General features: G+C 34.5%; 1 protein-coding gene and 1 pseudogene across 1 annotated transcript; both read left to right on the top strand.

Annotated features, from left to right (window-relative positions):
• The first annotated feature begins 18,684 nt into the window (after positions 1-18,684).
• LOC140871132 (protein NARROW LEAF 1-like) lies at positions 18,685-21,787 on the top strand (annotated as a pseudogene).
• A 3,985-nt stretch (positions 21,788-25,772) lies between these two features.
• Positions 25,773-27,280, top strand: LOC140871125 (probable zinc transporter 10). Its single transcript, XM_073273568.1, has 2 exons — positions 25,773-26,464; positions 26,573-27,280. Exons 1-2 carry the CDS (start codon positions 25,829-25,831, stop codon positions 27,026-27,028), a joined length of 1,092 nt encoding a protein of 363 aa, XP_073129669.1. The 5' UTR covers positions 25,773-25,828; the 3' UTR covers positions 27,029-27,280.
• Positions 27,281-27,524: the final 244 nt, after the last annotated feature.

The raw sequence follows: 27,524 nt of genomic DNA, 5'->3' as shown, positions 1-27,524 counted from the left end.
AAATTTTTGTGAAAACCATCGTTAACTGCTGATGATTATTATTTTCTCCACTGATTGATATTTGTATGATTTAATTGTGGATTGAGACTTGTCTAGAACTAGTTCGGACACTCTTCGAGGCAAAATACGGGCAAAACTGAGATTAGGAATGATTTAGGCAATTTTTCTGAATTCGTTTGAGCCTTTCAAGCTACCCTGTAATGAATTGTATCCCTAGTACCTTGTTTGAGCCTTATTGAAAATCGAATGGCATGCGTGTAAACGTGTGAATAAATCCCATTCGTCATTATTTCAAGGTCCTACATTGACTACCTGAATAGCCTAAACACTAATTCCTACCTTTAAGGGAGTAAGACTGCTAAAATGTTGTATGCTCCTAGTTTTATTTGTGAAAAATGGAATGGTGTGGTGGATGAATTGAAAAGAAAAAAAATGAAAAAGGTAGTAGAAAAAAATTGATGAAAGTTGAAAGAAGTTGTGAGAAAAATTGAAAAATTAATGAAGTGAAATAAGTGTGAAATTGTGAATGAAAGAAGTCAAAATTAGAATTGAGTTTAAGTAATAAATTACTCCTTATTTTGAATTCTTATCCTTTATTTGTAGCCATGAGCCAGACCTTACATTATAAGCTGAATAAGTCTTATTGACCGAGTCTCAGTTGCCCAATATACTAGTGGAGAAGAGCTGCGAGAATTTAGCATATGGACTGTTGATTGATGCTTTTAATGATTATGAATTTTGATCGAAACACACACACACGCTTATTTTTTTGAATTTACCTATTTGTGAGTGTTTTTGATTCAATATCCTTTAATTGATCCTATTCTACCTTGAAAAGTCCTCATGATCTATGAATGTTTGAATTGAATTTCGAGAATGGTGTTTTGAACTTGAGTTGCGGAGATTGTGAGTTTATGCGGTTATTTTGTTATGACTGAAACTTTCAAGTGTTAGTAGGTTGGATAAGATTGGATTTGATATTTTTGAAATCATTGCTGATGTCATTGCTCCATAATATTTCTTGACTATTCTTGTTGGTTTTTGAGAGAATGAGTTTTTGGAATTTAATAGTTTTGCTCGGGACTAGCAAAAGTCTAAGTTTGGGGGTATTTGATAAGTGATGTTATACACTTAATTTATATATGATTTTAATTATTAATTGTTTGTTTCGAGCAGATTTATGTGGGTGTTTTGTTGTTTTTGTGAGTGTAGAAAATTATTGATTTTATGTGGAAATGAGAGGAAAAAGGAGAAAAGAAGAATAAAAGAAAGAAAAAAGAAAAGAAGAAAAAATTGAAGAGAAGAAAGGAACGTTCAGAGAAAAGAAAAGGAACAGTGTTGGGTTTCTTATTGGGCCTTAAAAGTTTAGCGCTAAAACAAGCGCTGATGAGGAAGGGAAGAAGAGCTAACGCGCAATGCTATTGAAGACTGGAGAATTGAGATTTCGAGATCAAGGCGCGCCCGCGCCTTCACTTGAGCGCCCGCCCCGTCGCTGTGTTTTGGAAATTTTATTAAATCGGGCAATTAATTCTTGGGCTTGATTTTGTGGGCTTTTGCTGAGCAATATAAAAAGAAATTTTTGTCAGACAACTTGAGGGGGAGCCACCACACACACATTAGGATATCAGAGAATTGATCGTGATTTGCTGAGGATTTTTCTGGAGTTTATCTGAAGAACAAAGACGGAGTTTGATCGACCGGACATGGCGTCGACGACGGATTTGATTTCTTACTTTTATTTAATTCTGAACATGTTTGGATTTATTATTTATTGTTTTCAGAATTTTATTATGAATTAATTTTTTAGAGTCTAGAGGTCGGATGGAACCTGGTGTAGACGCTTTCATGAATTTTTGATTTTATTGAATTGAGTTTCTTCTAGATTAATTGTTTTTTTCTAGAATTGATTGTCTTTTCAATTATCTGATCACTAATTGATTTGTTATATTTATTTGAAATCATTGCTCGGGAGAGGGGATTTTGAATAGGACATTAGAAAATACACTGTTAATTATTTATACAGCTCGGGTGAGTGTATGATTTTAACAGAGCTTTTAAAAAGAACATTGGTTTGTGATAGATCACTGCGATAAATTCTTAATAGGGATATTGGAATTTAATTGTAGTTGATAAACATTATTTTTTGCTCGGGAGAGGGAAATAATAAACTTAAGTGTTCTTGGCTATTAATTGACTGGAATTCATGAAACTAAATTAATTAGGATTGATTGTTGTTGAAACCAGGTGAAATCTATACCTCTAGACCATTTTTCTCTGATTGATTTTTAATCTGAAAGTTATGTGCGTGCTTTTAAATCTCTTCATTATTTTATTTTTATTGCAAAATTCTCAAAGTTTGATTTTCTAGATAAAGTTTGGACTATTCTAATTACAAGTACTAAATATTTTCATTTTACTCCCTGTGGGATCGATATCTGAGTTAATCACTATATTAAAACTTGACACTCGTACGCTTGCGAGGAATTTTCACAACAAATACCTGCCAAGAAATTACTATACCTCTGTTTTCCAGGCATTGCTTCGTCGCAAACCACCAGCTTCTTGCTAAATCTTGCAATTGGTATACAAGTTTGATTCTTCGTTCATCAGAGTATTCTAAAGATTCAAACAATTGATCAAGCTCTTCTAACCAACCTTCACAAACATTAGTATCTTCGTTGCCTTTCAGAATTGGCGGATTATAAGTCTGAAATCGTTCAAATATCACCTCCATCGGTGTGAGTGTAGCATCCATCGATTCTGATAGTTTACTACAATACTGATCTGTTCAATTGGAGGTACTTACTTCACTTGCGGAGTACTGTTTGGTTCAATCTGGGGTGCTTACATCACCCAAATAACCTGACTTACTTGAAAATAAAATTCATAAGCAACACGGAGAGTATACTATTCAAATCATTAAAAATACATATAATCTCATGCTTTGTCATATTACACATGCTTACAACTCTTCATGCTATTCAAAGAAACATACCTACAAGGAATTCAAAATTCACGTGAATTCACATAATCAAGTAAGCACATAAATATTTAAGCATGTACCCAAATAAATTTTTTTCCAAGAAGTAAATCACACTGACATACATTTTATCAATTTCAGTAAAGCATCAATCAAGCCATACTAAAAAAAAATGCATGCGACTCGATCTACCCCGCTCAACTTCTATCTTATTCCAAGAACTTAGGCTCTGATACCACCTGTTGTGAAGACCTCGGGTGCTAATCTCAATTATCGACATTCAATCAGAATTACACTGATAATTAAACTAATAACTTACAAGAAAACGAATTAAACTTGAAAGCAAAAGCAATAAAAATTTTTTTTTTAAAATCAAGGCCTCGCTCGATCGGTAAAAGTTCACCGATCGAGCGAGCACAAATTCAGAAACTTTCTGCTCGCACTTCACAAGGCCTCGCTCGATCGGTTAAAGTCCACCGATCGAGCGAGAAGGTTTTGTGCAGAAATCCAGAATTTGCTGTTGCGGTCCTATGCAAGATATAAAGAGGTTGAAACATTCAAAGCATCTCAATACCATACTAGAGTGATCTAAAGGCAAGCTACAAAGTATAACATGCATACAAACTCAAACCTTAACTTGTACAAGTTTCTACAATGCAATACATCAAACTCATAAGTTGCATACAAGTATTGAAACTAAATTTCCAACAACCAACTTATACAAGGTTTGACAACATATATACAAACTTCAGGTAGCTCAAAACATCAATTTGACAGCAACTTCTATTCTTAACCCGAGTCTCCACCCTAATCTCTTAATATCTCGTTTCCACATCAAGTCCGACTCGAATATTCTTCAACCTGATGCAATGCACACATACAAGAAAAACAACAGCCGGATAAACTCCGGTGAGAATAAATCTCAGTATGAAATACATCTATATAAATCAAATAGAAATAACTCAATCAAGTAATTTACTATTACAATCAACAATTTCCTTATACCTTACCTGCTGGATGTCTTTCAAATAAACTCATTCAATATCATAAAGACTCGAATACGGTTGAATGTTAAAGGATTCAAGTCTTACAGAATCGATAATTTAAAAATTCATATCGTTGGGATCCCGGGAATATAATCAGGCCATAAAAAAAATCAAGCCTCCCACCTATGCTCCCGCTCGGGGTGGTAAAATCTGATATTCCCTGGACTATGAACACTATATTGAGAACCGTGGAAAAAGAAATCAAGTCAGATCCCTAGCCTCTCGCATATAAGTTCACCACGTCCAATATTTTCTTTTCGATTCTGTTTTCAAGGTTTCGAAAGAATTGTGGCTCAAGGGTTTACTCTCAACACTATAATCAATCTACCACAACTCAACACTTCAAAATAATCTAAACCAACAATCTCAAATAAATTATCCATCATATATCTCAACAAGAAATTATGTTGAAAGCAAACAACTCATATATCAATTAACTCAATCAACTAAGTCAAGTAATTCATAGAATCATATAAGATTAAGTAGAACACCTAATCATGCATGTATGTGATTTAATAAACTCGAAAACCACCACGTTCTCGAGTTATTCTACCTGTCGAGGTTAATGTCGAATCATACCTTTAATCTGAACTCAAACCTCTGAAACTCTCGCACTACTTGATCAAACATAAGCTGTCCAGAATTCTGCTCAATCTTTTCAACATCTGCTCACTCAACCATTGCTAGTCCAAGGTGTTAGTTGATCCAACTTTGAATCAACTTCAATCAATTCGGACTCGTCGACTCGACTTCGATGTCCTTCAAGCTTATTCTGAAATGTCATAGAACATAGCTCAATATTAATTTCTCAAATTCCTTTCTACTCATCAAAGTTCATCAACTTCAAATCTTGTTCCAACAATCGAAAATCCCTTCGACGATATATCAATTCGAAACCAACTATACTAACAATTTAAACATCATTCAAACAACATTCTAAATCACATATCATCATCAACTTAACAGCTAAATCTCGAAAATGGCAGCCCCTTATTTTCAGAATTTCATATCAATTCACAATCTTCAATTCGGCGGCGTAACGGATCGAATCGGAAATTCTAAAAGCATTAACATCAATATTTCTGCCATATACAACTCATAATATATTCAATCCATCAGCCCAATTTCGAAAATACCATCTCTAATATTTCAGAATTCTCTAAAATCTTGCAAAAATTGTAAACATGTCCAAACGACGATCTTTTTGCTGCTAGACTTAAATATACTATCGTCGTATATACTAGAACACGTTTATACAATCAAATCTTAATTATAACAACATATTAAAATTAAAACACGGTAGAATTTAGCCAAACTTACGTCAAAGTGTAGCACTCGAAGCCGTGATTGCAAATATACGATCAATTTGAAATTCTACCGGCCGGATCGATTTCTATGAATTTTTGAAAGACAAGAATCGGCCATGGAATCAATTCTCTAAGTTTTCTGCCTCTTCTCTCGTTGGAACTCTGATGGAATACATGAAATTTCATATGTAGTTACACGTGTGATCCACTTGCCAACAATTGGAATTTTTCCCTTTGGTCCTTGAATTTCTTAATAATTGCAAATCGGTCCTTGGAACCTTCATCCATCTCTCTCTCGGTATTACTGTTGCTTAATGGAATATATACACATGAAAAGTTTAATATAAATCTCTTGTTGACAAGTCAAATCCCATTTTTGCAGTTTAGCCCCTGAAACTTTGATATTTGCAGTTCAGTCCCTGCTCGAGTTTCTTCTTCCAATTAAATCCTTTAATTCTCGGAACATGGAATTTGAATCTTAAATCCCATAAATATTTAATTAGAATATTTATTATTTTAATTTAAGAATCCCGAAATTTTAATTTTCAAAACCCGTAAATTCTCAAATTAAATATTTTTGGCTCGAAATTAAATCTCTAATTTCCATAAATTCCAAATTGAATATTTTCCAAATAAGAAATTTAAATCTATAATTTCATAATTAATATTCATATTTTCAGGGCCTTACATAAATCAAGTCTAATAACCATGTCATGCATTTATACATTAACAAGTAATGCAAAGGCTATCAAAAGAACTAGCTATACAATAAGTTCTACAAGTATATAAACATGCTATACTTGATTACAACTCAATCTGTGACAGCAATTCAACACCTAAAACTCGAGTCCACACATGCTAAATCTCTCTCCCGAGCTACTCTTGTCATTTCAGACTAGCTCCTGCCCCACATGTCGTCATGCACACATACAAAACAAGACAACAGCCGGATAAACTCCGGTGAGAATATAATTCCCAGTATAAAAGACATATATATGCGTTAAAATATAAACATGTCAACTTTAACCATTTCAAATCAAGGATAGAGTAATATAACGCATATCTTAATCAATTCAAAACATATCAAGAAAGACTTCAAATCATACTTCAAATCAAAAGATTTATATAGCGCGCTAACAAGAATTGATTCATCTTAAATCATTGCCATCAAGATTCGTATCCGATCTTGACATGGATATACATCTATCGTCGTCTCATCAGACTCGAAAATAAGGTCCATCTGACCTTGGCATTAGAATCAATTCAATATCATATCATATCATAAGAAATAAAGATCCACTACCTGTGATGGATCGACAATAACATAAGTTCTACCTCAAGAACAAGTACATAAACAAGTATGTGATTTGTTCGGGATAACTCAAGAAGCATCATTCTCGAGTATTCAAATCTCTGACTCTCGATGTAATCTTATACCTTTCGTTTCTTTGAGTCGTAGTTGCTTCAAATATGAACAACCTACATCAAAGAATAGCAATCAAACTTGCTCAAGTTCATCATCTCATTTTCAAGGTAGCATAACTTCAACCTTGAGCTATTCGACCTCGTTTCTCAAACGATAAAGTCTCGAGTTCAAATCTCTTTTTTACAAATCTGAAATATAGCATATCAAGCTATTTATATCAGCTACAAACTCACATAAAAATCTGCTCAATCACATCTCAAACTTCAAGGCAAAACAAGTTACAAACTTTGCTCAGTTCTTGGCCGATTCGAATTATAGCTTTCCGAACTCGAAACATTCATATTCAATCTGATATGAAGTGTAAATATGCTGCATATATCAGCAATTAACTCCTAACTATCTCAGTTCAAACACTATAAACTCAAACTTGATCAAATTCTTGAACCGACGGCATAACGGTATAAAATCGGTAACCCAAAACTCAACTCTTTCAACTCTAACAATCACATCCACTTCAAATACAATTCATACCAGCAACACAATATCAAAAACCAGCTATATCAATAGGCATATGTTTCAAAATACATGCTGGAAATTCATATCAATTGCATACGGCTTCCGTTCATCGAACCGTTTTTGATATAACACTATATAGAAACTCAAGCACACATACTCATAATCAAATCTGATTTATCCAACTTAATCTTACATCAAATCGTAGTTCTTCTTGAAAGGATCGCAACGCTATTTTCAGAATTGAAATCGGCTAACCGGAGTAGAAGTTTATCGAAGTTGGAAGCTCAAGAATGAACTTAGAATCTGAAATGTGGAGAGCCTCTCGACTTTGGCTGCTGAAATGTGATGATTCAGACATCAATTACACCTATAAATGTATAGCACACACGTGTGATTTCCCACTTGCAAGGGAAATTGCACTTTGGCCCCTCAAGTTTCCACTATTTGTAAACTAGTCCCCGGACAAGCGATTTAATTTAATTTTAATTCTAAATAATTTAAGAATATAAGAATTTAATTCAAAACTCTAAATATTCTCAAATTAAATAATCTCGGATCAAAATTAAATAATTTCGGACTTATCGCATTTTAGTCCTTGAACTTCTCAATATTTGCAAATTGGTCCTTTCTTGGATTTCACCATCTCATTTCATTCTATTTCATTCTCGGAACTCGGAATTTAATTCTTAAATTCCATAAATATTTAATTCACCTATTTTCATATTTTAATTTAAGAATCCCGGAATTTAAATCTCAAAATCCGTAAATTTTCAAATTAAACATTTCCAACTCGAAAATTAAATCTCTAATTTTCATCAATTATCCAATTGATATTTTCCCAAATTATAGAATTTAAATCTCAAATTTCATAATTAATAACTTAATCTTTTCAGGGCCTTACAATTCCTCCCCTCTAAGGAATGATTTCGTCCTCGAAATCACATTCACTCGGAATATCAAATCTGATAAATTGAATGATTATTTGAAGTAATTCTCACTTCAATTATCCATCTCAGACTTCTTCTATCATTTCATAATTGCTTTCCAGCTTATCTCTTCATTTTGTGTCTATTTTCTTTTGTACTTTTACTCAGTCAAAAATTCATCACATACTCGATTTAATTCAGAATCATATAAGACTCTGGCTTGACTGATTAAAATACATAGAAAGAACATCACGAATGCATCCTTCAATTAGACACAAATAACAAATCTGATCATCTTGAGCTGAAGTACAATCAATTCTGTTAATGGAATCTCCAACTCTATATAACATCGTAGACAGTGTAATTCATTTTCAATGATGACATATATCTCCTGCTATCTGCAAAGAACATATATCATATTGTTATTCCACTCACAACTTCAAGATCAGTATCCATTCGTTCATTTCAATGCTGTGAGTGATCAATATCTTTTCTGATATCTTTTCTTCTTCATTTTCCTGATTATTTCTGTAATCATAGATATGTCATTCTTCAGTAATTCCTAAATGATTTCACATTTGAACTGTTCCTTTTCTGAATCACAAAAAGTATCAATTATTCATGCTAGCTCAAAAGCTGATCGACCTCATCTGAATACAGTTCACAGATACAAATGCAGCTGATGTTCTTCAGCTGACATACTAAGATCAAGGATCATGTCTCATGTATCAAATAATTCATATTCGATAGAGTATACAACACTGAGTGAAATTATCATTTTCGTGTCAATACTCACGAGAATCCATTATTAGATCAGTTTTGGAATCTCTTTCAAAAGAAAACAATGCTTCAGAACAAACATTTCTCGCTGATCATTCTGTTTCAGCTTTCAAATCATTCATTTATCAACTTTATCTAATCTGTTCTGTTCATAGTCTCTACAATTCAACCTTCACATTCTGTATTTTTCTCAAACCATATCGGGTCTGATAGTTGATACTTCAAAAATTATATCTCAACACAAAGAATTTTCGATTTTCTTCTCATCTCAAATAGCTATTACAGGAATTATCATCATCAAGTGGCAAAATCAATCGAATAGTATCGAATCAGATACTATAATTTCTGAGCATTTCATCGAAACTCTGGATAGTCATCTCAGACAATCCATCGGTCAAGGATAGTACAATGCAATCACATTCAACCAAATACTCAGAATTCAGAAACATCAATGCCAAAATCTATCAAATAAACCTGTAATCTCAATCTTCACCATAGATTGCAATTAATTCCTGAAATCTCATAACATCAATATCTTCTTCACAGCTAACTATTCATATCTGTATCATATCTAATACAGCACATTCTTGCATTTGTCGAAATATACTTGACTTCAAATCTCAAACTCATGAGGATTCGAGTAATTGGGAACAAAAAATCTTTCGTATAATTGCTCATATTTCGACTTGACAATTGCTAATCTGTTTCATAGATCATCTGATCTTTGCTGCTCTACCTCATGTATTGAAAATTTAAGTATTGAAAAGTCAATTTTACCATATCTGCTTTCAATTTCATTTATCAGTACTGATTTCTCAATCATTCATACACATTGGAGACACTTGAATGGATATTCAATCCGTGGTACTGTGCTTTTGCAGAATTTGATATTCCATAACAAGAATATCGAGCACAATCAACGGATTATTCAATTCAATTCCATTCATTCTGATTCATTGTCTTATCTCACATCGTAATTTAGCATTCTCAATCAAATTCTAATAGTTGGATCTTATATCAATGTTGTTCAAGCTTCAAGTTGATATTTCTCAAACCTTCAAATCGAGTAATACTATCAGTCTTTGTCAGTTACGAGCCAATAATATCACGATATATGGAATCAATATATCCAATTCGATGAAAGATAGCATAACAATGGCCAATGATAATCGATTCAAAATCAAGAATCAGATAGCATCAAAGGACATTGATCAAATTCAAATCGTCAACTCAAATAAATTCTGGACAACAATCGTTGCTAAGTGAAAACAACTCACTTGCATTTCAAAACTCGAGGTGAAAAATCAAATCCAGGTTTGATAAATCAAGGAATACGAACCAAAGGAAAATAATCACATCAGTGATCCAAGTCCATATCAGTACTATTCCCATATACCCCAAATCAAGGTTGACAGCGTGGCTTTACGATGAGATATCTACACAAACTAATCAATTTGGAAACCGTCCTAAGGCATATTCAGATAGTACAACAGGAACTCTATATCACTAGAAAGAATTCAAAGTGAAGGATTCAATAGTCAAATTTCACCTCATTTCATTTCAATGTCCAGAATTTGGATTTAGTAATCGATACTGAATAGCGAGAAACTTCAAAAATCAAGATCATGCAATTCATCAATGACCAATAGCATGCGAATCAAGAAGTTCATGCATTAAGTATCGTTAAAAGGAAAGGCTCAACTGTAACTGCATTCGCTATTGTTCTTCACCTCAATTATTACCACATAAACAAGGAACATAAAAATTCATTTTCTTCTTCTTGAGAAGTAGAGGAGAAACATATTAGATTCATTCTCCCAATTCAGTCACTATCTTTTCGAGTCATTTCAATTCATACATTTCCATGTAAAACTCAATCGTAGCATCCGTCATGTAAAAGCAATATCACATCATTCAGTACATTTTAGTATAGATTTCAACTAGCTTTCACTTGGATTACATATTAACTTCACTTCTCAAGATGCAATAAACTTAGCATAATCAACTCATCTCAGAGCTACGTAACTAAACAATATTCGTATCTTCATCATCATATTGCTACAAGCATCTAGTGCAATCCCAAGGATAGTACAAATTCAATGCCTTACCTGGGTATCGCAATATGGAGCAAGAGATATAAATCGATTCACTTATTCAGGATAAAATGTTGCGAGTTGCTAGCTTTGGTCTCCGAGGGGTTTACACATCATTCCAAAGCCTACAACTTATACCTGAATGAATCAATTCAGAAGAATAAAAATTCCATTCCAAGATGGCGGAGTCGTACCACATCGTGAAGTGCTGTACATTTCTGACATTCTCCATATCGAAGAGTTATCATGATGCTATAGATTCGAGGTTTTCGGATAAAATCAAGTCAAGTATTGCAATTCAGCAAAATACTAATTCTTACCTGAATCCCCGCATAATAAATTCTCAAAGCTGATAGAGTAACTCTTTCGATATAGGATGGTCTCTTTGTCATCTCAATCTCATGACATCAATAGCCAAAAGGCTCTTCCGCTTATACTTCACATTTATAACGATGCATCATCATTTTAATGAGCTGAACCTGCAGTCAATCTCAGACAATATCCACAATATGTATGCCATAATCAAAGTAGACATAATCTAATCAGGTTCTAAAATTCATAATCATTCATTGTATTGCCTGACATCGTCGCATATCTGTTCTCAAAAGTGTTGCTAACAGAGCAAATCAATAGGAGTTAAGTTCCATTTCTCAATTTCACTAACTTCTATGCTGATTAATCAATGTAGTGATCTCCGTAATCGTAGACTAAAATCACACTTGCTTTATGGTCATATAGCAAATTTATCAAATTTATCAACACTATATTGTGATCAACTTCATAGTCCTCTCTTCATCATCTTACCTCTGATCAGTACTCAGTTCTGATGTCTAAAGACAAATACACATGCTTCCACTCGATTCAGAGATTCAGGTAAGCATGTAAGATCAAGGAATTCAAGTACACCTGCTTCCAATCATTTCAGCTATTTAGGTAGCATGTGATAGTTCAATATAAAACATACTTTTCAAGTAAAACACAGTATCATGTGATAAGTCCACAATATGAAATCATGTATCATACTAGCAATTAAAACATGTACTTCAACATGTAATTCAATTATCTCATGCTAGTATACAAATAATCAAGGAAGAAAACTCAGTCTACCCCACTCACTAATCTTCTATCTTAGTCCAGAATTTTCTCGCTCTGATACCACCTGTTGTGGGGACCTCGGGTTGCTAATCAAATCTTGGGGCAATTAATCACTAAACATGATTAATTAATAAAGGATCAATAAACATTAATCAAACAATTAAAGAATGCTTAACCGAGAGCTTAACAAATTTTTTTTTAAAAACCTGCACCTCGCTCGATCGGTCAAACTCAACCGATCGAGCGAGCACAAAATTGCAAGTCTCGGGTTTTAGCCAAAAAGGGCCTCGCTCGATCGGTCAAATCTTACCGATCGAGCAGGCATGCTCTGTTCAGAAAATCAGCAGAATGCTCTTGTTCTGTTGCTGTCAAAATGTGATTCCAAGTATTCTTAACTATAACTCATCAATCCAAAACATGTTATATCAATTCTAAAACATGTATACATATGTAAATCAAGTCTAATAACCATGTCATGCATTTATAAATTAACAAGTAATGCAAAGGCTATCAAAAGAACTAACTATACAATAAGTTCTACAAGTATATAAACATGCTATACTTGATTACAACTCAATCTGTGACAGCAATTCAACACCTAAAACCCGAGTTCACACATGCTAAATCTCTCTCCCGAGCTACTCTTGTCATTTCAGACTAGCTCCTGCCCCACCTGTCATCATGCACACATACAAAACAAGACAACAGCCGGATAAACTCCGGTGAGAATATAATTCCCAGTATAAAAGACATATATATGCGTTAAAATATAAACATGTCAACTCTAACCATTTCAAATCAAGGATAGAGTAATATAACGCATATCTTAATCAATTCAAAACATATCAAGAAAGACTTCAAATCATAAGATTTATATAGCGCGCTAACAAGAATTGATTCATCTCAAATCATTGCCATCAAGATTCGTATCCGATCTTGACATGGATATCCATCTATCGTTTTCTCATCAGACTCGAAAATAAGGTCCATCTGACCTTGGCATTAGAATCAATTCAATATCATATCATATCATATCATAAGCAATAAATATCCACTACCTGTGATGGATCGACAATAACATAAGTTCTACCTCAAGAACAAGTACATAAACAAGTATGTGATTTGTTTGGGATAACTCAAGAAGCATCATTCTCGAGTATTCGAATCCCTGACTCTTGTTGTGAAAATTCCTCGCAAGCGTACGAGTGTCAAGTTTTAATATAGTGATTAAATCAGATATCGATCCCACAGGAAGTAAAATGAAAATATTCAGTGCTTGTAATTAAAATAGTTCAAACTTTATCTAGAAAATTAAAATTTAGAGATTTTCTGACAAATTAAATAAATAAAGAAGTTTGTAAAGCGTGCGCTCACACAATGCTTAAGAGATTATCAATCAAAGAGAAATAGTCTAGAGGTTTTGATTTCACCTGGTCTCGACAATATTCATTCCTAATTAACCTATTTTCATGAGTTCATTTCAATTAATAACCAAGAACACATAGATAATTCTATTTCCCTCTCCCGAGTGTCAAACAGAGTGTATCAATCACAGATCAATTCTAATATCCCTATTGAGAATCTACTTGTAGCGATATGTATAAAACAATGTTCTTTCTAGGCTCTATTAAAGTTATAAGCTCTCCCGAGTCATATAAACAATTAATAGTGTGAACTCTATCGATCCTATTCTAAATCCCCTCTCTCGAGTGCCGGATTCTAAATAAATATGACAAATTAATTTATGGCCAGTAAATTGAAAAGACTTTCAAAACTAGAATCATAATTAATTTAGAAGAACTCAATTCAATAAAATCAAAAATTCATAAACATGTCTTGACCAAGCTACATCAACCTCTAGATATAAAAAGTTTAGTTCATAATCAAAAATAGTTGAAACCAATTCATATTCATGAAACTAGACATCAAATCAATAATATAAATTCAAGAGAAAGAAAACAAATCCAAATATTCGATCTTCCATGTCCGGACGATCTATCTTCGTCTTTGTTCTTTGATGTTCTTCCAACTTGTGCAGAATTTTCTCTTCCAAAGTCTCCAAAATCTTCTCTCGATCGATCCTTGATTCTCCTCTGATGTGCGGCGGCTTCTCCCTCAATTGTGTGCAAAAGAATCCCTTTTATATATGTTTCAAATCCAATAAATAAAAGCCCACGAAAGTCCAAAGGTTTCCTTCCCGAAAAACTAAAAAAATCAACTTTCGCGATGGCGCGCCCGCGCCTGAAGAGAGGGGCGCCCGCGCATAGCTCTCTGTCTCCGGATGCTCTAAATTTGTCCTGACGCGCGCCCGCGCATAGCTCTCGGGTTAGAAAATCTACATCGCGCGACAATATTCAAAAACTTGTATCTCACAATCTAACCATCGGATTGAGCTGAAATTATGACAGTAGCTTCAAAACATCCTAAGCTATATTCTGGACGGTGGAGATTGGATTTTAATGCATAAATAATTCCCAGTAATTTTATGAATTTGATACTCTATAATGATTCCTTCCGCTTCTTCTTGCTACTTTTGCACCGATCCTTGCAACTCACAAAAACAACAACCAATACGCATAAAATCCACTCGATACATCACAAAATTCAATTCAAATGATATATAAATTAAGTGCATAAATTGCACTTATCAACTCTCGATGTCATCTTATACCTTTCGTTTCGTTGAGTCGTAGTTGCTTCAAATCTGAACAACCTACATCAAAGAATAACAATCAAATTTGCTCAAGTTCATCATTATTTTCCCAAATAATAGAATTTAAATCTCAAATTCCATAATTAATAACTTAATCTTTTCAGGGCCTTACAAGTATGCTTATTAATACCCCTTATCTTTTTGTAGTTCTTTTGTAATGCTGCCATATGACACCATTCTGCCAATTTTCTTTTAAGAAAAGAGGCTCGTCTTGCCAACGTATCTGGATTATCTGGAACGTATTCTTTTATCAGCATTTCTCTCCAGGGACTTGGCATCTTTGCAAAAAATAGCTGAATAGCTATATTTTCCTCGACTCCCGAATTCTATCTGTATTTAGTGAATAACATAATGTATTCATCAACTAAACAGATATCGTTCAATTCGATACTATACAGAGCTTGAGTATATCTTCTTTTCTTCTCTGTATCTTGATTATTAAAATAATCCACTCCTATAAATTGTGCCTTGAATAGGGTGACCATTCTTCCTCCAATTTCGCTTAGCGATTCTCCTGCTAAGACTGATTCTTTAGTTTCTGGCATGGTCATTTCCCAATCTATCCTAACAGATCCCATTAGACTCATTTCCAGAAGTTTGATAAATCCTTCTTTATTGAGATCTAAAGTTCTTGCTGCTATTCTCATAGCTGATGTCCAATCATCTATGAGATCTTCTCTATTTTTGAAGTCCAGAACATCAAGGTTTAACATAACCCCGTAAGGATGTATCGGATCTAAAACAGTTTTTCCGTAAGGAGTTTGATGTAGTGGTATCTTACTCTTTCTTAATCTGGTTCCTGCTCGATGTGAATTTTTCCCAACATGGAACTCACTTTGTGGTTCTTCTGTTTTAACCACATATCTTGGAGGATTCCTTATGGGTTGTTCACTCTCAGGGGAATTCATTTTTAGATCTACTACTTTAAGATTCGCAAATGAATCTGCAAGATCTTGTAGATCCTCGAGATTTAATCTTTCTAAAGTAGTCATCAGATAGTGTTTTTCTCTGATACTACTTTTATAATATTAATCATCATTTCTTCATCAGTTAAAGGTTTTTGTACCATTTTGGTTTTACCTTTCTGATGTAACAAAGGTTTGGTACCAAACGAGAGTGGTAACCTTCCTCCTGTATTTCCTTTTCTAGAACCAGAGGTGTGTTCTATATTTATGATTTTCGTTTGAAGATCCTTTAGAGTTCCAAGAATTTCTTCTTGTTTCTTAAGGATTTCTTCAATATGCCGAGGTATTTCATACAGCTGATTGTTGTAATATTGTACCGTCTTTTGAATTTCTCTAAGATCTCCGGAGAGTTTAGAGGAATCTGGTGTAATTTCTAAAAATTGAGAATTAGAAATCATATCTCTTTAGAACTTATAAAAGACTCAAGTCTTTTTAACTTCTGTTGTAAATAATCTATTTTAAATAGATTCACTTGTTTATGGGATTTCATGTAAATGAAATCCTTCTGGTTCAAACTCTCGTTTGAATCCATGGTTTGTTGAAAATCTCTACCTCAACAAAGAAAAGTATGATTTAATAAATAATATAAAGTCTGAATAAAATTACCTAGGCTCTGATACCATATTTTTGAGCCTAAGGGAAGAATTAAAATGACATTTTAATCTAAGGGTATTATAGAAAATTTTTAGTCTGGAGGGCAAATCAGGGAACATTTTTTTGAAAAAAGGGGACATAATTGGGAACAAATAAAGTGTTAGTATATTTTTGGGAAACTAAGGAAACTTTAGGGACATAATTCATTATTATCCCCATATTATTGCAACATGCATATACTTTGCATGCGTAAAATAAATGATTTTTTATGTAATTTTTTTTTAAATCAAAAAATAGATTGAGATGGAGGTTTATTGAGATAATAGATAAGAAGGGGTAATTATGGAATAAAAAATTTTGGTGTCTTCAAAGTTAATTACTATAATAGGCTCAACTTTTATATAATAGTATAGATACATAATGTTAATTAATTTGTGGAGAAGAGAAGAGAAGTGAAGTAGTAGTGATGGACCACAAATAAACAATGAGCTCGTTTGGATTTCATAGAATTTTTTTTAAAAAAAAATTCTTTTTAAGCTAATTTTGGGTTTTTGAAAAAACTCTAATTTTAACTTAAAAAGTGTTTTTTAAAACAGTTAAATGATCATTCAAACACTTTATAACCTAAAAAAACACTTTTTTATAAAATAAAAAGTATTTTTTTGGTCTGGCTTTTGATATCTGGCCAATGTGTGTGTGTGTTTTTTTTTAGAATCGCCAATGTGTTCTTTTGCTACGCTGGATTTGTACAATATTTTTGTTATACAACTTTCACGTTCACCCATACATTCATATAACATACATCCACTCACCTTCCTCCAATTATTTACTGGCCCAGTTGACTGATTGATCTGGTTGATGCTTTCCCGTGTTAGGGTTGCTGAAAAGGTTAGCTTTCACTTAAAAAAAAATTTTGGGCTCTTTACTCCTCTCTCCAGTTGTGAGAAAACTTTGATCTTTGTGTATTTCATAATATATATCTGGTCTTCGTTTTACTTCGTATTTGCCTGCTATATTACTCTCGGTATCCGCTTTTCATTGTCAACAGTTACCATCATTGGAAAGGCGCTTTTTTTTTTTTTTTACTGTGTCCACTCAATCCCTTGTCTGATTGTTGCCCCTGTTTGGTTATCATTCAGGAGCTCCTATTCGATAGCTTGATACCAACAGTTTCAGGTGGGGCTAGTGGGAGGCTCTGTTAGGTGTGTGAATTACATTAGCGTCAACATAAAATTGATTAAATCGTGTTTTAGCTACCTGCTGTCTGTTTTTACACTCATCATTTGTTGTTTATCCCTCCCTCATTTATGGTTGGATCATGGATGGTATAATTTTCTTTGAAGAATTAAAAGTTTTCGTCACCCTATCTAACTTGCAGCTTTTGCCAAGAAAATGTGATCGGGTATTGTTGATGTGAAAACCAGATGACATCTGTATTCTGCATTTAGGAAAGCTGACTCTTGGATAGGGCATGAATTCTTTTGAAGGCCCGTAACTCTGGTTCAGCACGGTCAGAGGAATCGGCCTTTGATCTTGAAACGAAGTTTTGCAATAATATTGATGATGCCCGGGAACAATCGGGTAGTCGGGGTGGGCGATTGCTCCGGCAAATGATAAACAGACGATCGGGTGATGGCTCTTTTTTTGATATGAGCTCTGCACACACTTAAACAAAAGCAAGTTAGTGGGGCGCCGAAAGATTTTTCGGCGTGGCCACTGGGATGCCTAAGTCAGCAAAAAGAAAGCGTGTATGCTGGAAAATCAAGAGAAAATGTAGAGAATATGTAATTCGGATTTTTTTGTGAACATACCCCCTGTTATACCTGGTTGTGCGGTATTTATTAATAGGATCCTGGAATGGAGGGATTCCTCCGAATTTCCCATATAGTGGTCACGATTATGAATTGTGGCTTGTACTACGGAAGTACTCGGGAGCGTGGCGGCGTGGGGAGAACATCCTCCTGAATTATCGGTGATACTGGTTCACAATATCTTGACTTAGTCTTAGGATCGCCATGGGCTGTCTGATCACCCCTTCCTTGCTCGTGAATCCCTCAGACCAGGTGTCCATCTTCTAAACCTTGTCACCCCTACACGGGCTGCTTGGTGGCCTAGGTTCTCCATTCTTTCTACCCGGGTTTCTCATCTCGACCCGTGTTTTCCCTCCTCCCTGTCCGGGCCTCTTACCTCGACTCAAGCTCTCCTTCTTCCCTATTCGGGTTTCTTACCTCGACCCGAGTTCGATGATAACTTGGGATATTCCCGGGGTATCAAATATGAATATGCCTGAACTAAATCCACCCCCATTACAAGCCTTTGCATCAGGTTGTCAGCTCTCTGAGAACAATGTTGCTTACTTTTCATGGCGTACTTCCACGATGTTAACAGATGTTGCTGAAGTTAGATTGCTTTTTTTGGGAATCTTCAGGAAGAAATTTTGCCTGAAAATCATGGCCAACTGCCAACAGGGTTGCAGGACAGTACCTTGCTTGAACTGATGACTATCAGGGCATTTCATAGTAAACTTATATGGCACTTCAGTCTTGGCATATCAATTGGTTTTTGGATCAAGAAGGGTTCTTTGACTGATGTACCAGCTATTCTTGTCTTTGTTGCCAGAAAAGTTCATCGGCAGTGGCTCAATGCTGCCCAGTGTCTTCCTGTTGCTCTTGAGGTATAATATTCATTCAAACAACAAATATTTGTGCTGACTTTTTTTTTTTGAAAACAAAAGAGATAATATTATTAAGAAGATAAATCCGGTATAATTACATGCGAAATGACAGTAGAATGAGTACAAACCCTTCCTACAAGATCAGGCATAGAAGCAGTCACCCTAGATACAACATAAGCAGCTTGATTCGCTGATCTATGAGTTAACACAAACGAACAAGATGAGACTCCTTGAGCTAGGAGTTTACAATCTTCAACTAAAAAACCAAAAGGTGATCGGTCTACTGTAGCATTGTTGAGTGCTTCAATTGTGACAAGAGAATCAGATTTCACAATGATAGATGAGAAGTGAAATTTCTTCAACCAAATGAGAGCTTCTCTAATGGAGAGAACTTCTGCTGTTGTGGGATCCTGATTTACATTAATTCTGCCTTGGGAAGCTGCAAGAATAACCCCATTGTGGTCTCTGATAATGCAACCATATCCAACATGAGGAGGATTTGGAAGAATAGTTGCATCAACATTGCATTTGAGCATGGTTCTTGGGAGGTTTAGTCCAACTGGTGATAGTATTCAACGCATAAGCTGTGTGTTGGAGATTAGTAGAGTAGTGATGAGTAGCATACCATTGAGAATGGAGTTCCAAAGATGATAGATATATCTTAATGGCAGGAGAACATTTCCCATTCCAAACGACATAATTCCTATTCCGCCAGATGCTCCACATGACCAAGGCTGTGATTTCAATATCTTTCGGTTCTTGTTTGATTGCTATTTTCAACCAGATGTGTTGATATTGCAGGGACCTGGGGTTGTTTGGTGTGATGTTGATGTCTTTGAATTTTCTTACTATGGAGCACTTGTGGCAACCCTAAAGGAACAACTTTATACTGATCTTGTAGATGGCTTTGGTGGAACTGATCCATGCATTGGATCTGGTTCCCAGGTGATCAATTCAGTCGTAGATTATTTCTAATATTAATGCTCGTATTCTATCATATGCTTCTGAGTTGTATGGATTTTTGTGACCGAAGCTAATAAGAAAACTACTGATTATATTCTAAATCCACGACCAGGTCGATTCAGTTAGTTGGATGACCTCCTCCAATTTTTTGATTCAGTCTTCTCTATTGAATTTAGATAAACACATAATCCGTGTCATTTAAAACTTCGGAGGTCATATAAACACATGATCTCAAGTATAGGACAACTGAATATGGAATAGGTCATAGACTTGTATACTAGTCAAATACAAGTTTATTCTCTAAATTTCTCCGAGGTCATCTAGAAGAAACTGATATTTCCTTTGTCCGTAGCATTTTTTGGTTGTCATCATCCACCCTTCTATTGTTGATTAATATAAATCCCATGATGCATTTTCAGGTTGCAAGCCAAGGAACTTATGGAACCTTGGGTGCTATTGTCAAAAACCGGACAGGGAATAGGCAGGTTGGTTTCCTCACTAATCGGCATGTGGCTATTGATCTGGATTATCCAAGCCAGAAAATGTTTCATCCGTTGCCTCCAAGTCTAGGACCAGGGGTGTACTTGGGTGCTGTGGAGAGTGGGACATCATTCATTACTGATGATATCTGGTACGGAACTTTTGCTGGAACCAACCCAGGTATATACTAATAGTAATCCAGGCCCATATTGTAAAATATCATTGCCAATTCATGGAAACAATTCCTGATTCTTTTAGGAGACCTTTTTATCTTTGGATGGTCTTGTCTGGCATAATAATTTAGCTGGTAGATTTCTCAATGCAGAGACTTGTGTTCGAGCAGATGGCGCCTTTATCCCTTTTGCCCATGATTTTAACATGGCAAATGTGACAACAGTAGTGAAAGGTGCAGGTGAAATTGCTTATGTCCATGTGATAGACTTGCAAGCTCCTATTGGTAGTCTCATCGGTAGGCAAGTGATTAAAGTAGGAAGGAGCTCTGGCTTGACAACTGGGACAATTATGGCATAGCTCTTGAGTACAATGATGAAAAGGGGATTTGTTTTTTCACTGATTTTCTTGTTGTTGAGGAGAATCAGCAGACCTTTGATCTCAAAGGTGACAGCGGAAGCCTCATCCTGCTAATAATTCAAAATGGCGATAACTGTGGCCTGTTGGAATTATTTGGGGTGGGACAGCTAATAGACGTCGATTAAAATTGGAAGTAGGGAAACCGCCAGAGAATTGAACCAGCGGAGTTGATTTAGGACGTCTTCTTGATCTCCTTGAACTTGATCTTATCAGGACCCCAGAAGGACTTCCAAGGTTTGTATTTTGAACTACTGATTATATTTGTGCAAGGGATCAAATTTTGTGATTCATTAGCATCCTCGGGATTAAAAAAATTTATCTCCCCCTTTCTGGTTCTTTAGCTGCACTGCAAGAGCAGAGGCATGCTTATTCTGGATTTGGAGTATCTTCGCGGCTCGAATGGATCAGTACGACGAGATAAATTTAAAGAGAAGTACGGTCTAAGCACGAAAATGAGGCAGGAGAAGTTGTGCATCGAAGGTGGTTTTGAGGTGGCTCCTCGTATAGAACACCAGTTCATCCCTCCTACAAATAAAAATAATGCAGGGGAAATGGTATTTGGAGTGAAGTCCGGAGGAGATATTTATGTTTCTATGCATTTGAGCAAACCAGAAACGAGGAAAAGAAAGCAGCAATGAATAAAAGCTTGTTTTCTATACAATCTGATGATGTCGAAATTTTCCTCCGGGTTCGGTTTGGTAGAGTGGATCTCCAAATCTTCAATAAGTCGGCTCGAGTCAGGTCGGGCACGACGGTGTTCTGCACAGACAGAAACTAAGTTAGGGGACGCCGAAGATGTTTTCGGCGTGACCTCTCCGATGCCTAACTCAGTGCTCAAAAGTAAAGAGCTTGACTAAAAGTAAGAACAAGAGAATATGCGTGCGTGAGTATGTGAACAAGAAGTGAATAAAAGAGATCAATGAATAAGCCATGAACCATACCTGTATTTATAGGGGATGGAGGGGTAAGTTACCTTGATGAGGTAGAACATGTGTTAGAGCAGGAATCTACTCAGGTAGGAGCCTTGACCAAGTAGAACTCTATCATCGACCTATGAATCATGTCAAATCTTGGATTTGTTGAATATTGTCTTTATCTTTTACAGATCTTCGTATATCCAAGGATAATGGAAGGTTCTAGACACTGGGCCCGGGTCGGGCTCCTATCATGCCAGTTAGGGATCCAGCCCATAAATTTATAATCATGACCCCATTCCCTAACAGGGCCATCCCAGATTGGGCTTCTTATAAAATAAGATTAGATGTGCCTCAAAATATATTTCCAAAAATATGGATTATTGGATTGGGTCGGGTCGGGTTAGATCAGTATAATTTTTAGGGACATCACAATCTAACTCCTTTTCCTTGATTTCATAATAGTGTTTTGCCGGAATTAAAATCTTATTATCATAATTCTTTTTACGTGCAGCTGCTGTGATATAGCTAGTGGGATCGATGTGATTGTGTATATTATATTATATATTGAACACTTTGAAAATACAAGATCGATAAGTTTTCAAAAAAATCAAACTGGCTGCAGGCTCTCTTCTTTCTTTTGGCCATTTTTTTTAATTAATTCATGTATGTGGCCCGGCCCTTCTGCAACTAAAACTTTGATCAAGATTCAAGACTTCAAGACTCGTGAAAAACTTTATTCACCACGAAATATACATGCAACCATGTCAGATCCAATTTCATATTATTATGCTGCGTTTACTTGTTATGACAAGTATAAAATATATTAATAATCTTATCAATCTTATGTTTACTTGCTTTTAGATGGAAGTTCATCCATATTTACCTAATTTAAACGTTAATCCTTGATGATTTATTACAAATAAATGGTGTGATAAATAATCATTTTTAACTAATTATGTTTCCTGTTGAAAAAAAATTACACTAATATCATTTACTTCTCAAAAAAAAAAAATATATTAAAGCCCCATTTAAAAAAATTATGTAACATGAATATAAATTTCAAATACTTTAAGATATATTAATACATTTCATTTGATTTTAATATATAAAAGATCCATTCAAAAATTATAAAACATGAATAAAAATTTTAATAATTTAAGATATGATTAATACATTTCATTGGATTTTATCTTATTGATGTAATTTTTTTTAACTCAATTTATTAATTTTTGTTTTAAAAAATAAATAATATTAATTTATACTCAATAATTTTGGTCAATTAAAATAATTTATATGTGGATTAATAATAATTTACATTCTTCAATTAAAATCACAATCTCAATTTTACAAATAAAAGCTAAAAATAATATTATATATTATAAGCAAAGAGCAAAATTGTAACTTGTCACTTAATCATAACATCAATCACAAAATTGATCATCAAATTAAACATGTGATTATTTTTTATCCATTATTATTTATCTATATATAACTAATCTCACTAAGTAGAAAAAAAAATATGAGGATTGAAAGAGAATTTTTGGACAAGGTTGGTTGACCTCACCGGCACTATTGCGTGCTAGATTTGTGATGGGCAATTACATTGCAACCTTTGTTTTTTTTTTTTTTGAGAATAATTATATTGTAACTTGCAAACCCAATTAATTGTGAAATTACGTCAACTTCTTAATTATTTTGACTTGAGGAAAGGTAGCAGATGCTATGTATTTATCCCCGTTTCCTTTTTGAAAAATAATAAATAAAATATAATTAATATTTGGGAAGGATACGATGTCTCAATCAAATTAGCATTCAAAGCTCAAAAGTCAACTGTAGAGAAGTGATAACGATTGGGGGGACACTTCACCGTCCTCATATCATAGATTCTACGTACTGTGAGTACTTGATAGTACCAAAGGCACGAATAATGGCTTTCTTTAAATCTCCACGCCAATCATTGTTAGAGTCAATTATGAACAGCACTAACAAACTTGGACATATATATATATATATATATATATATATATATATATATATATATATATATATATATATATATAGTTTCTTTCAAATGCCCACCTATCATGTCCAACAATGATGTGACACTATTCTATTGGACATCCAATAGAATAGTGTCACATCATTGTTGGGCATGGTAGGTGGGCATTTGAAAGAAACTCTATATGGGCATGGTAGGTGGGCACTTGAAAGAAACTATATATATATATATATATATATATATATATATATATATATATATATATATATTTATGGTGTCCAACACTATATGCTCACTTAATGCCCACCATGTACAAGTCAACTCATCTATTGTACATAGTGGGCATGAAATGGGCATATAGTGTTGGGCACCATAAAAGAACTCTATATATATATATATATATATATATGAGTTTCTTTCAAGTGCACACCTTTCATGCCCACTACCATGCCCACCAATGATGTGACACTATTCTATTGGATGTGATAAAGATGTGATAAATTGTAGGTCCAATAGAATAGTGCCACATCATTGGTGGGCATGGTAGTGGGCATGATAGGTGGGCACTTGAAAGAAACTCATATATATATATATATATATACATTAATCATTATGTATATGGGTATTCAATCTGACTTGGATTTTATATGTTTTTTATTTTTGTTTTTTTTATTTCGACATTTTAAATTGCAGTTAGTCTCTCGGTAATTTTTACAACCACGATAATACTTTTATTTGAATATAAATCAAATTAATTTTTTAAAAATATTATACAAGCACGCAACGCTTGATATATATAAACTCTATTTGGGTGCGTGAGAGCAGAAAAATCTCCCCTAACATATTATATTATAAGCATGCAACAAGTGCGATGATACATTAGTATATATAAACGTAACTCTACTTAGGTGAAAAATCTTTCCTAACGGTCAGTTTTGGTATAATTATCTAATGTTTTGTTCGTATTGATGGATTTGAAATCAATCATTTCAAATTGTTTCATTTATTTGTATAAACAAAATTTAAATGAATTTCAAGTCTATTATGAATCAAGCTAAAAAAATTTAAAAATAATTGTGGTGGACTCGAAATATATTCAAAATGAGTGTTGTTTGAAATCCATCATGGAATTAATTTATCTTCGTTCCAAATCAATCTGATCATCAATCTAAAAGTAACCTAAAAAGTTGTGTGTGGACCGAAAGATTTGACATTAGTTGCTTTCAAATTCCCACAAAAATCCATCATCAGTTATCTTCCGGACTTTAAAAAAATAAAAAATTGAAATATGTATATCAAATCCTGGCCTGATCTTTATTATATATATATTTTTCGATTCATTTTGCTTAAGATAGAGAATGAATTTCGGAAGTAATTAATTGTTGCCACGTTTGATTATTTTAACAGTACACGCTCCATCCGTACATGCAACTGCAAGGAACACACGAAACCACACAGATATCCACACGTCTGCATACAGTGGGCGTTTGGCGGATGATCGTACTGGACTTGGTCAGTACTCTTCCAGTGCCATAATTCATGCCATTTACATATAGCTCGATCTCTATCAAAAAAAATATTTATTAATTGATATTATATATATATATATTCCGGTAATATATCGTCCTAGCTAGCTACTATATATATATATATATATATATGTATATTCTAGCTAATTCAAGTACTACTCAAACAATCAACAACAGCTCGTATATTAATATATATCGATACACAAATAATTAATTAAGTAAAACAATATATATATGATCATGAGTACTACTACTGCTGCTATTGTTTTGGTGTTGTTCCTTTTGGTTTCCAACTTTTCGGTGCAGGTTGTATCGGTTGTGCAGGAATGCGGAGCAGAAGATGATGTTGGCTGCGTGGACAAGAAGAAAGCACTGCCTCTCAAAATCATCGCCATTGCATCCATTCTCGTAACAAGCATGATCGGCGTATGCTTGCCACTTGTCACGCGCTCCATCCCCGCACTAAGCCCCGAACGCAGCCTCTTCGTGATCGTCAAGGCTTTTGCAGCTGGAATAATTCTGGCCACTGGCTTCATGCACGTTCTTCCTGATTCATTCGACATGTTGTCATCCCCCTGTTTGAAGGATAATCCATGGCATAAGTTCCCTTTCACTGGATTTGTGGCCATGCTTTCCGCAATCGTCACGCTTATGATCGACTCCATGGCCACCAGTCTATATAGTCAGAATAATAAATCAGGAGTAGTGGTGCTGCCCACGGCCGAGTCAAGAGACCAGGAGATGGCTGCAGCGGCAGATCATGATCATGAATCGCATTTTCATGGCCATCACGGCCATGGAGCTGGAAAATTGATTAATCATGTCGAGGCGGCCGGCTCACAACTTCTACGGTATAGAGTAATTGCAATGGTTAGTAGCTACTCAAGTTATATATTTAAGTATATATCAAAAAAAAATTTATTATAAGTTCATTAATGAATATATATTATATTGAATATTGGCATGCACGTACTGCAGGTTCTAGAGCTGGGAATCATCGTTCATTCCATAGTGATAGGACTGTCTCTTGGCGCCTCCAACAACACTTGCACAATCAAAGGGCTGGTTGCCGCACTCTGCTTCCATCAAATGTTCGAAGGAATGGGTCTGGGCGGTTGCATTCTCCAGGCGGAATACGGCTTGTTAAAGAAGGCTGCGATGGCCTTCTTCTTCGCGGTGACCACTCCATTCGGGATTGCGCTGGGGATGGCATTGTCCAGCACTTACAAAGAAAACAGCCCTCGTTCCTTGATAACTGTGGGTCTGCTCAATGCTTCGTCTTCTGGCCTCTTGATTTACATGGCTCTCGTTGATCTGTTGGCAGCTGATTTTATGGGCGCCAAGCTGCAAGGCAGCATCAAATTACAGATCAAATCTTACGCCGCCGTCTTGTTGGGTGCCGGAGGGATGTCCCTCATGGCTAAATGGGCCTGATCGATCGAAATTATTATTATTATTTTTTTTAAAAAAATAATAATAATAATAATAATGCATGCATGCATATATATATGTATAAGCTGCATTTCGTTTCTTCTATATTTTGATTGTGATTTGTCGATTTGCCCAACGTAGGAATCATTCAATATTGTTTAAATATTTGGAATATTGGGCAATTTGAAATAATATTGTTGTAATACGTACGTACGGTTTTCTGCTTGCTTGTTCAATGACTTGTTTTAATTTTGTTTGTCAACTGTTTATATTATATATCTTGTATTAATATATATGAATAACTATTCCGTATCAGTTACTTGTACTTTATCAATATATAATATAATATGCACGTGTACCATACAATAAAAATATTTAAACATGTTTTTAATTTATTTTTAAAATATTACTTCAATGGAACTTCTTGTTCATTTAATCATCTAAAAAAATTAGTACTTCTATCCATCATATATAAGAGCTGTGTAATCAAATACCAAAC

This window comes from Henckelia pumila, unplaced genomic scaffold (assembly GCF_033568475.1).
Source record: "Henckelia pumila isolate YLH828 unplaced genomic scaffold, ASM3356847v2 CTG_391:::fragment_3, whole genome shotgun sequence".
Taxonomy (NCBI): Eukaryota; Viridiplantae; Streptophyta; class Magnoliopsida; order Lamiales; family Gesneriaceae; genus Henckelia; species Henckelia pumila.
The sequence above is the reverse complement of the archived record's forward strand: the minus strand, read 5'-3'. Positions and strand labels throughout refer to the sequence as shown.